Source organism: Ovis aries, chromosome 13 (assembly GCF_016772045.2).
Source record: "Ovis aries strain OAR_USU_Benz2616 breed Rambouillet chromosome 13, ARS-UI_Ramb_v3.0, whole genome shotgun sequence".
Lineage (NCBI taxonomy): Eukaryota > Metazoa > Chordata > Mammalia > Artiodactyla > Bovidae > Ovis > Ovis aries.
In genome coordinates this window covers 66,003,266-66,015,280 of record NC_056066.1, presented here as the reverse complement: position 1 = coordinate 66,015,280, position 12,015 = coordinate 66,003,266, and the positions used below count along the sequence as shown (strand labels likewise).

General features: G+C 38.1%; 1 protein-coding gene across 2 annotated transcripts in view; it reads left to right on the top strand.

Annotated features, from left to right (window-relative positions):
- Positions 1–12,015, top strand: part of RBL1 (RB transcriptional corepressor like 1) — a 61,232-nt gene that overhangs the window by 44,454 nt on the left and 4,763 nt on the right. Inside the window, exons 18-20 of one of the 2 annotated variants that reach the window (XM_027977173.3) lie at positions 541–612; positions 3,065–3,155; positions 10,278–10,426. In XM_027977173.3, the coding sequence (XP_027832974.1) occupies positions 541–612; positions 3,065–3,155; positions 10,278–10,426 (312 nt within the window). Of the gene's footprint in view, positions 1–540; positions 613–3,064; positions 3,156–10,277; positions 10,427–12,015 lie in introns of those variants that run through there. The other variant, XR_009596103.1, reaches the window with a different exon arrangement.

Genomic DNA, 12,015 nt, shown 5'->3' with positions numbered 1-12,015 from the left:
TTTCAGTATTTTATTGTTTATCTCTGTTCTTTAGTTCTTCTAGGTCTTCGTTAAACGTTTCTTGCATCATCTTGATCCTTGCCTCCATTCTTTCTCTGAGATCCTTGATGATCTTCAGTATCATTATTCTGAATTCTTTTTTATGGAAGGTTGCCTGTATCCACTTTTAAATAAGTACTTAAAAACTAATAAAACTTAAGACTACAGGAGAGTCAGCAGATCTGAGTTTTCTTATGTTCTTTTTTATAAAGAAAGGCATTTTGTGGTTTAAAAAAAGAAATACATTTTCAGTAGAGTTATACCATAACAACCTTAGTCCTTTTGATTAATGAAACTATCAGCTGAGTTCCCACAGGCCACAAAGCCTGAACTTTTAAGGTAGTAGAAATCATAAATGGTAGTGGTTTTTAGTTATGGAGTGGCCTGGGGTTAATAGCTTTCTGCAAGGCTAACCTCAATGCCAACTGGTAATTGAAATTTTTGTTTAGAGCCATTTTTCTTTTAAAAGCAATTGATGAATGAGGTTTTTATTTTCTTTAGGTAACAAAAGAAGAAAGAACTTTTCAAGAAATAATGAAAAGTTATAGGAATCAGCCCCAAGCTAATAGTCACGTGAGTTACATTATTTTTCCTCCTGTCCCAAAATAGATTTGTACTGTTTCCCTGCTGATAAGTCATATAAAAGGTAAACTTCTTTTCTAGGTTTACTATAGATATTTTGGTTTTATGGATACCATTAAACTTGAGACAGTTTTAATCAAAAAACAGTTTCAATAGAAGCCAAAAATCTTGCTGTTTCTGACTAATCTACATATTTGCATGTACTTCTCACACATTGTCTTTTTCCATGTGTCCATTTGTTGAGTGGGGATGTTTTTCACTAATGAATCTAATGAAAAATATTTATAATAATAATATTCTTTAATTATATGAGATTTTATTCTCTGATGATATTTAAATCCAGTGAAATTTGAGGATAATATTAAGTCTAGTTTCTTTTTTCCATTTGCTAAGAAGCTTAATGTTTGTATCTTTGAATTTGAGTAGATGTCAGTCATTTTTTATATAATAGCTCTGGTAAGAATTCTATACAACATTTCAGTCATGGAAATATAAAATGTTAGCTTAATGGCCTGGCACATAGTAAGCATTTAATAACTGTTAGCTCTACATGATTTTTAATTGTTGTTCTGAAGAACACAGGATTAGTTTACTGTAAGGCTTTGGCCATTCAACAGCCTGATTGCTCTAAAGGAACATATTGGCCTCCTCTCTGGCCCCAGTGATCTGCCACCTTAGACTAGAAGAGAGAAATAGTAGCTGAGATAACCCTGGCCCCAGTACTAGTAGCCATACACTTCTGTAGGAGAGTCCCACAGATAGTTTCACTTCTTTACTGAAACCCCAAATACACTGCTAGCAATATAGAGATACTAGAAGAGCCAAACATAGGCATTTCTTATATCCTGTGATAGACTAGAAGAGGCCTAGTTTCTGGGCCTCTTTAGAAAAATCGCTCAGGAACAGAGCTTAGAGAGGTTCAGAACATCCCTAAGTTCATTAAGGCAAAGTTAATGTGGGTCAAAATTGGGTCAGGGGATTTCCCTCATGATCCAGTGGTTAAGAATCCACCTTCCAATGTAGGGGAGATGGGTTTGATCCCTGGCAGGAGAATTCATATCCCACATGCCATGGGGCAGCTAAGCCCATGCACCACAAGTAGAGAGCCCATAATCCGCAACTAGTGAGCCACGCACTCTAGAGCCCATGCTTTGCACCAAAAGAAGTCCTGACACGCCACAGCTGAGAAGGCCAGCATGCCACAACAAAGACCCAGCACAGCCAGAAAAAATCATGCCACAGCTTCCTAAAAATTCTCTCAATACCATTATCCATAGGATAAGGGAGAATGGATCGTGCTTTTCAGTTACCCTGGAGGTTGAAAATAGTTTAGGGGCAGGGAGGGGAACACATTTTCATGTGGCCACCTGAAACGACTTGGCATGGGATTGGAACAGGAAAGCAAGCCCCAGAGAGATCAAATGAGTCTCTTGTAAGAAAAGGAAGAAGGAATAGGCTCATATCTTCTAAGTAGCTTTTAATTGGCAAAACTTGCTCATCAGTGTTTAGTTGCTGCTTACTTAATTCTTCTAATTTGTAACCTCCTAAATGGCATATTTCAGTTCCTAGGCTCTGCTTTAGTAGCTCCTCTTCAAAGGTGTTTGCAGTAATCTACAGGCTTAAAGCTCAACATTCAGAAAACTTAGATCGTGGCATCCGGTCCCATCACTTCATGGGAAATAGATGTGAAAACAGTGGAAACAGTTGCAGACTTTATTTTGGGGGGCTCGAAAATCACTGCAGATGGAGATTGCAGCCATGAAATCAAAAGACGCTTACTCCTTGGAAGGAAAGTTATGACCAACCTAGATAGCATATTAAAAAGCAGAGACATTACTTTGCCAACAAAGGTCCGTCCAGTCAAGGCTTTGGTTCTTCCAGTGGTCCTGTATGGATGCAAGAGTTGGACTGTGAAGAAAGCTGAGTGGCAAAGAATTGATGCCTTTGAACTGTGGTTTTGGAGAAGACTCTTGAGAGTCCCTTGGACTGCAAGGAGATCCAACCAGTCCATTCTAAAGGAGATCAGTCCTGGGTGTTCTTTATGATGCTAAAGCTGAAACTCCAATACTTTGGCCACCTCATGAGAAGAGTTGACTCATTGGAAAAGACTCTGATGCTGGGAGGGATTGGAGGCAGGAGGAGAAGGGGGTGACAGAGGATGAGATGGCTGGATGGCATCACTGACTTGATGGACGTGAGTTTGAGTGAACTCCTGGAGATGGTGCTGGACAGGGAGGCCTGGCGTGCTGCAATTCATGGGGTCACGAAGAGTCAGACACGACAGAGAGACTGAACTGAACTGAATAACATCTTGCCCTTAATTATCACCCATACAGACAAATACTTTTTAATTGGCTTGATATCTTGCTCTTCTTATTTTGGTTTTGCTTAAAGTGTGCCTGTTTGTGACTCAACAGTCCTTTATTTCCCTTATGACCTATAGGTCTATAGAAGTGTACTATTGAAAAGTATTCCAAGAGAAGTTGTGGCATACAATAAAAACCTGAACGGTGATTTTGAAATGACAGATTGTGGTAAGTTGCCCAATTTAGCATTCTATATGTAGTACACCTTTGGTTATATATTTGGTTACATACTACAGTGGATGTCTTGGGGTTACTTATGTAGGTGGAGTGGATAATGCATGTGTGTTTTGAGAAGAAGCAAGTGACTTTGAAATAAGTATGGGTCAGGTACCTCCCTCCACAGAGATTGTATATAGAAACTATTAATTTGTCCTCTGTTTAATTGTGTTTTAGAAGTTTCCTAGTATACTTATACACATTAATATTATATATACTTGTACACATTTATTGTGTAAAAGATAATAAAATTCAAAACTAAATCTGAATGACAGGAAAAGACAGCTGTCAGTGATCTGCCCAGGGAGACAAGGAAATGTCCTGTTCATTAATAAGTGTATTAGATATTCTGCCACCATCAGCAAGGTCACCATCATGACCTTGTTGCACCATCATGCTAAGACTTAAGACTCTAGTAATTTTTTTTTAAAGAAGGAAGAATCAAATATTTGGTATTCATATGTTGATAAATTATGAAAAGATCTCTTCTGCCCATATCCTTTTTCTTGTCTCATCTTTCCATTATTTAATGTAGATGTATGTGTGCATGTGTATATAGGTACTGTAATTTATTTAATTCCTCAGTGTGAGGCATTTAGGTTGTTCTAATTATATACAGCTTTGTGAGGAACATCATTGTAAGTTGATCTTTGGTCCACATCCTTAGAGTAAATTCTTAAAGAAAATTGACTGGGTCAGAGACATTTTTTAAATTGCCCAAATATCCATAATCATTATGGTGTCTACTGGGATCTTACATTTTAAGGTCTTAATGAAAAAATGCTTTAATAATAACGTCCTAGAATCTGATCCCATTTAAGGCCACACAGGCCAAATTCAATTCTTTTTGTATAGATATAGGCTACACATCTCTTCAAGAAAACTGGAGATACCAAGGGAACATTTCTTGTAAGGATGGGCATGATAAAGGACAGAAATGGTAAGGACCTAACAGAAGCAGAAGAGATTAAAAAGAGGTGGCAAGAATACCCAGAAGAACTATACAAAAAATCTTAATGACCTGGATAACCACAATGGTATGGTCACTCACTAGAGCCAGACATCCCTGGAGTATGAAATCAAGTGGGCCTTAGGAAACACTGTGTTAATATGAACAAAGCTGGTGGAAATGACAGAATTCCAGCTGAGCTGTTTAAAACCCCAAAAGATGATGCTATTAAAGTGCTACACTGAATATGTCAGCAAATTTGGAAAACTCAGCAGTGGCCACAGGACTGGAAATGATCAGTTTTCATTCCATCCCAAAGAGAGGGATTGTCAAAGAATGTTCAAACTACAGTACAGTTGTGCTCACTTTACGTGTTAGCCCGGTTATGCTCGAAATCCTTAAACTAGACTTCAGTACATGAACCAAGAACTTCCAGATGTTCAAGCTGGGCTTAAAAGAGGCAGAGAAACCAGAGATCAAATTGCCAACATTTGTTGGATTATGGAGAAAGCAAGGGAGTTCCCGAAAAACTTCTACTTCATTGACTGTACTCAGGCCTTTGACTACGTGGATCACAACAAACTGGAAAATTCTTAAAAGAAATGGAAGGAACTACTAGACCAACTTACCTGTCTCCTGAGAAACATGTATGTGGGTCAAGAAGCAACAGAACTGGACATGAAACAACTGGTTCAAAAATAAAAAGTAGTAGGACAAGACTGTATATTGTCATCCTGCTTACTTAACTTGTATGCAGAGTACGTCATGCAAAATGCTAGGCTGGATGAAGCACAAGCTGGAATCAAGACTGTTGGGAGAAATACCGACAATCTCAGATATGCAGATGATACCACTCTAATGGCAGAAAACAAAGGGAACTAAAGAGCCTCTTGATGCAGGTGAAAGAGGATAGTGAAAAAGCCGGCTTGAAACTCAATATTAAAAGCAAACTAAGATCATGGACCCAGATTGTTTTGGCAATTATGGGTCTTTTATAGTTTCGTATATGTTTTAGAATTATTTGTTCTAGTTCTGTGGAAAATGTCATGGGTAATTTGATAGGGATTGCATTAAGTCTGTAGATTGTTTTGGGTAGGATGCCATTTTAACAATATTCTTCTGGTACAAAAGCATGGGATATCTTTCCACTTCTTTGAATCATCTTCAGTTTCCTTTATGAATGTTGTATAATTCTCAGTATATAAGTCTATCACTTCCTTGATGAGGTCTATTCTTAAGTTTTTTGTTGTTCAGTTTTTTTTTTTTTTTTTGATGCAATTTTGAAAGGGATTGTTGGATTATATTCCCTGTCTGATATTTCATTGTTGGTGTAAAGAAATGCACCTGCCAATCTGCTTATTTTAAGTATTTCTAATTTCCCTCAACATAGACTGAGTTTTAGGATTAGGCGTGCTTAATAAATGACCACTGTTTTCATCAAAAAAAACCTACTTCTGATGTCAAGTATGTTAATTATCGAAGCATTGGTCTTTGATTGAGATATGCCTAATAGAAGAAACCCTATTTATAGTAGCCACCTGTGGAGAAAGAGCTTCCTTATTAAAACACCAACTGGATACTCGGCCTGTGCATTCATTATCATGTTAGCAGAGCACCCCAGACTAGGATTCTTGATTAGAACACTTGAGAGATCCAGATTATAGCTTAGTCTAAATGACGCAAACATAATGCTCAAGAAAATTGAAAACTTTACAATATTTCCTCTGAGGCTTGGCTTAAGAATTTTTTTTAAAAAAAGATGCATGTGTGGTGGTTCATAAAAGGCCTTCTCACAGTAAGGCCTTAGTAAGTAGTAGTTATTATTATTTTGTTTATAAGAAGTATAAAATATATTTTATTAATGAGTATGGCTCTTTAAATGTCTTTTTTTTAAAGCTAATTTTCTAAGGCCATATTCCTTACATAAAATCCTTTAAATGTTGAAAACTAGGTCAGACACACGAAAACAGTTAAGTCCTCTCAAGTGACAAAAGTTCTGTTTCCATAGGAGATATATAAGACTGATAACTACAAATTGATAATTAAGTGACTTTATTCACATTAGAATTATTTTATGGTCACCAGATAGACAGCCAAATGTGGGTAGAGCAGATTCTCTTTTTAGATTGTCTGTGTAAACAAGGTTTCCTTGGTTTTAGATTACAACGAATGCCTTTTAGAGCTTATGAGAAACTGCCAAAATGGGCTAAAAGCACTGTAGTTTTAAATTGGTGTGTGCTCGGTGACTTCTGCATAACTGGAGCTCAAGGGCACCGCAGCCTACACAGTTTCACAGTGAGGTGCAAAAGAGGATAAGGAGGAACGTGGTAGGAGAAATACACAACAAATACCAAATGCTTGCTTCAGGGAAGTGCTGCGGCGCTGGTCAAGCCCATCACATCTCAACATGACCCTTGAATTTATAAATAAATTCTGATCTTTCTTACTTTCATCCTAAAATAATTTTGCTTCTTTACTTTCTCCAGTTTCAGATGGTAAAAAATCACTATATATGTTTCTTCTCAGACTGAAGACTAAGGACTGTATGCAAAGAAATCAGCATCAGTCACTTGAGCAGCTCCTCTGGGAGTGAAGGATGGGGTTTCATTAATACGTGCATTCTAGACAATTTAGGTGTGCTCATCCTCTGAAACCAGTTCCCCTGAGAAATGCATATCTACTGTGCTCTCAATCTCTTTTCCCCTGAATGCAATTATATTGTCCTGGGATATGAAACTAACCATGTATTATGGTTGCATTTGTTGGCCACCTGCAGCCCTGGAATAATTTGCCTTCTCCCTTCCCACTTTCACTTTAGATCCTTTGAAAATTCTGAAGTCAGAGATCCAGGATAAAAATTTCAGCGTGTTTCTCCAGAGTTCTGCAGATAATATCTCCTTTTTTCTAAGAGCTTCTCTCATTCACTGATCGTTTTTTTATAAAACCACATTTTAATTGCTTGACAGTGTTATATGATAATTCAGAAAAGACATTCTTCTTATTCATGAGAACAGTAGGGAAAATTATGAATCCATATATAGTTCATTGGTTCATTTCACAGGTATATACCATGTGCCTAAAATTGTATTAGGCAGAGATCCCTTCTACCTTGTGAGGGAAAACAGATTTGTACCAATTACAGCACCAAGCAGGAAGATCTCATGCTCTTTCCCAGTCTTTCATAAGTTTTGTCTGCTAATGTATATGGTGTAAGATGGTAACCAGGCCTACTGAGGCTTTAATTTCTCAGTGCCAAAGTCCTTAAAGAGGTGAGAATGTAGAAATCTTTTTCCAGCTTAAAGGATAACTGACATCTTGTTTTCTGTTCTGAAATGAAAAAATACTAAATAGCTAAATAATGTTCTTGTTTATGAAGAACTAAAGACCTTTTAGAACTAACACTTTTCATTATAGGGGACTAGAATGCAAAAGTAGGAAGTCAGGAAACACCTGAAGTAACAGGTGTTTGGCCTTGGAGTACAGAATGAAGCAGGGCAAAGGCTAATAGAGTTTTGCCAAGAGAAAGCATTGGTCATAGCAAACACCCTCTTCCAACAACACAAGAGAAGACTTTACACATGGACATCACCATATGGCCAGCACCGAAATCAGATTGATTATATTCTTTGCAGACAAAGATGGAGAAGCTCTATACAGTCAGCAAAAACCAGACCGGGAGCTGACTGTGGCTCAGATCATGAACTCCTTATTGTCAAATTCAGACTTAAATTGAAGAAAGTTGGGAAAACCACTAAACCATCCAGGTATGACCTAAATCAAATCCCTTATGATTATACAGTGGAAGTGACAAATAGATTTAAGGGACTAGATCTCATAGACAGAGTGCCTGATGAACTATGGACAGAGGTTCATGACATTGTATAGGAGACAGGGATCAAGACCATCCCCAAGAAAAAGAAATGCAAAAAAGCAAAATGGCTGTCTGAGGAGGCCTTACAAATAGCTGTGAAAAGAAGAGAGGTGAAAAGCAAAGGAGAAAAGGAAAGATACACCCATTTGAATGCAGAGTTCCAAAGAATAGCAAGGAGAGATAAGAAAGCCTTTCTCAGCGATCAGTGCAAAGAAATAGAGGAAAACAATAGAATGGGAAAGACTAGAGATCTCTTCAAGAAAATTAGAGATACCAAGGAAACATTTCATGCAAGATGGGCTCAATAAAGGACAGAAATGGTATGGACCTAACAGAAGCAGAAGATATTGAGAAGAGGTGGCAAGAATACGCAGAAGAACTGGACAAAAAGATTTTCACGACCCGGTTAATCACGATGGTGTGATCACTCATCTAGAGCCAGACATCCTGGAATGTGAAGTCAAGTGGGCCTTAGGAAGCATCACTACAAACAAAGCTAGTGGAGGTGATGGAATTCCAGTTGAGCTATTTCAAATCCTAAAAGATGATGCTGTGAAAGTGTTGCACTCAATATGTCAGCAAATTTGGAAAACTCAGCAGTGGCCACAGGACTGGAAAAGGTCCATATTCATTCCAATCCCAAGGAAAAGAAATGCCAAAGAATGCTCAAACTACTGCACAATTGCTCTCATCTCACACCAAGGGAGCCTGGTGGGCTTCCATCTATGGGGTAGCGCAGAGTCAGACACAACTGAAGCGATTTAGTAGCAGCAGCAGCAGCTGTAACTAAGCCAATGTTTACTATCTTGGAACAGTGTCCCTCAGGATGGTAGCAAGTATCATGAAGAAGAGGGATTGTGCATAGAAAGTTTGAGAAGTATGAAATTAAAGTGAACATATTTTTTTTCTAATTGCAAAACTTCTGTAAGCCTTTATTATAGTAACGTGTTCTGAATTCCTAAGAGAAGGCTATAATATGCAGCATTTTTTTCACCTTACTGATCACATAGCTTTTTCTGCCTTACTAAGATCCTTCAAAAATAATAGGAGTAAAAAAGACATCCAAATGGGGACCCAGATTCCCCAGGGAGATTCCCTGTGGGCTGCCTGACCCTTGGACCATGTCAGGGTTTTCTTATTTTCCTAAGGTAGAAGCATAGTAGTAGTAGTAGTGTTAGTTGCTCAGTTGTGTCCAACTCTTTGTGATCCCATGGACTCTACCCCGCCAGGCTCCTCTGTCCATGGGATTCTCCAGGCAAGAATACTGGACGAGAGGATATTCTCGACCCAGAGATTGAACCTGGGTCTCCTGCATTGCAGGCTCTTTCTTTACTGTTTGAGCTACAGGGAAAACCAAAGTGGAAACATGCTTCTACTCATATTCTCAATGTTTGCAGGTCAATGTATTGAGAATGAGACGTTTTTTTCACATGCTGAATTCTTTTTAATTGCCAGTAGTTTTCTTAGCTGTGTACAAGAAGCTCAGTTTAGGTAAACTTCAACCCAGAGCTAGGTGGTTCTTGTCAGTACAAGTAGAAGATGTTTTGTAATTCTCTTCCCCCAGAAAAAAGAATAGGATAAAGTTCTGCCTGATGTCACAAGCTACCCTAGAGTTACACTAAAAAATAATGAAAGCACCCTGGGGCAAGCTATAATTTTATAGCTGAGGATGATACCTATAGACAGCATTAAGTTCCTGTTGTGCATGAAAAAATAAGGCTTTTTGAACACTTGTCACCTGCCATGTATTTGCAGAAAAGTAAACATAAGCAATTCACTGTGCTTCTTCCTTAACCTTTGAGGATACACTTTACCTTTTAGAGTCTTTCCACCTTTTCCAAACAGCCAGTAAGAATATCTGCAGTCCCTTTTGTTATCTGAAGCTCAGGATTTGCCACCGTTACCCATATTCTGAAGCTCATTTGAGATAAATTTCAACCTAGGGCTGGTGCCCCTCTGAGAGTCACCAGTGACAGTGGGTTCAAAGGTGTGCTTGTGAAAACATTCTTGCTGAAGTGATATCTAGAGAATAGAGTACCAACTTAAGTTAACATGTTTGTGTTTCTCAAGTTTCCAATTTAATTTATCCATAATATAGGTAGATTTCTGAACTTTTCTAAAAATAGTCATGTCTTACATAAATATTTAGGTTTATTTGATTTTTTTTGCTTTTATATTGTAGAGAGAGTTGTGTTTCAGATCCCCAAATTATAGATTAAGGTAAACCTATCACAACACTGAATTCTTTTAACAGACTTGGAAGATGCTACAAAAACACCTGACTGCTCCAGTGGACCAGTGAAAGAGGAAAGAGGTGATCTTATCAAATTTTACAATACAATATATGTAGGAAGAGTGAAGTCATTTGCATTGAAATACGACTTGTCAAATCAGGACCATGTGGTACGTTTTTTATTTTACTACTTTATTAATATCTGTTCTCATAATTGGTTTACTATGAGATTATTTTGGTAGATAAGTATTTCCAAGTTAAAGCCTTACTGATACATTTTACAGGAGAAAACATGCTAGTGATTAATTAGAGTGATTAAGGCTGTGATAAAACAGACTAGAGAAAATTATGGAAATTTCATCCATACTGTGATCATATGTTGCTAGAAATTATGGATGCATATGGGCAAAGAGTCAATGGGAACATGGAAAAATGAAAACAGTTCTGGTTCTTTTTCCCCTTGTTTTTGATTTCTATTATTATATTTCTGAGAGAAATGTTTTTATCAAGATAAAGAGAAAAGGAAATAAATAGGCTTGAATCAATAATAGAAACAACACTAAGAAATTTTTATGCCGTATATAGATTTGACACTACCAGCAGGCCTTTATAAGTTTTATCAGTGTATAAGCTGACGTTGGTTCCCAGAAGAGCAGACTTCAGTTATAAGAAAGAGGAACCAAGTAGAAGCTGCATTCAGGCAGTAGCTATATATGTGTCTGTGTCTCTGCATTTCTCTCCTTGTCCCTTTCAATGAATATGAGCTGACTGTCCTCAGAGGCCATGACTACTTATTCTTCTCCGTCAGTTCCACACATCCCCCCACCATGTGCTATACTGTGAATATCTCTAACATCAGCTAATTGGGAAAAAAAGAAAACTAGTTTTCCTAGCTTCAAGTGAAGATGATGAATGAAATACTAATTAAGGAGTCATCCCCATTTATGCTTGGAATAGAATATTGTATAGATTATTAAAAGTGCAGTTCCTTCTCACTTTATCTCTGAGTCCTTTGCATTTCGGTATAAAGTCTTACACTTTATACTAGTAACTCAGTCAGTAAAAGAATCTCCCTGCAATGCAGGAGATGGGAATTTGGTCCTTGGGTTGGAAAGATCCCCTGGAGAAGGAAATGGCAAGCCACTCCAGTATTCTTGCCTGGGAAATCCAATGGACAGAGGAGCCTGGGGGCTATAGTACTTGGGGTTGAAAGAGTTAGACATAGTGACTAAAGCACCGGGCAGAAAGTCTTAACCATTTTATTAAGAGATTTGTTCCTTGTTGGACTCTTCTTGCTGGCCCACAGAATACTCTGCCTCTCTTATTATCTGCACTACTAATCTGGTTGTGGGTATATATGTGTGGACTCTTAAGACTCTTGAGACACCTTTGGTGATCAAAGGTGCACGGAGATCAAACCAGTCAACCCTAAAGGAAATCAACCCTGAATATTCATTGGAAGGACTGATGCTGAAGCTGAAGCTCTGATAACATTGGCCACCTGATGTGAGGAGCCAGCTTATTGGAAAAGACCCTGATGCTGCAAAAGATTGAGGGCAAGAGGGGAAGGGGAAGACAGGACGAGATGGTTAGCTAGCATCACTGACTCCATGGACATGAATTTGAGCAAACACCATGAGATAGTGAAGGACAGGAAGCCTGACACTGCAGTCCATGGGGTCACACAGAGTCGGACACAACTTAGCACCTAAACAACAACAGTGTGTGTGTGGAGAGAGATCCTTATTGCAAGTGTTAG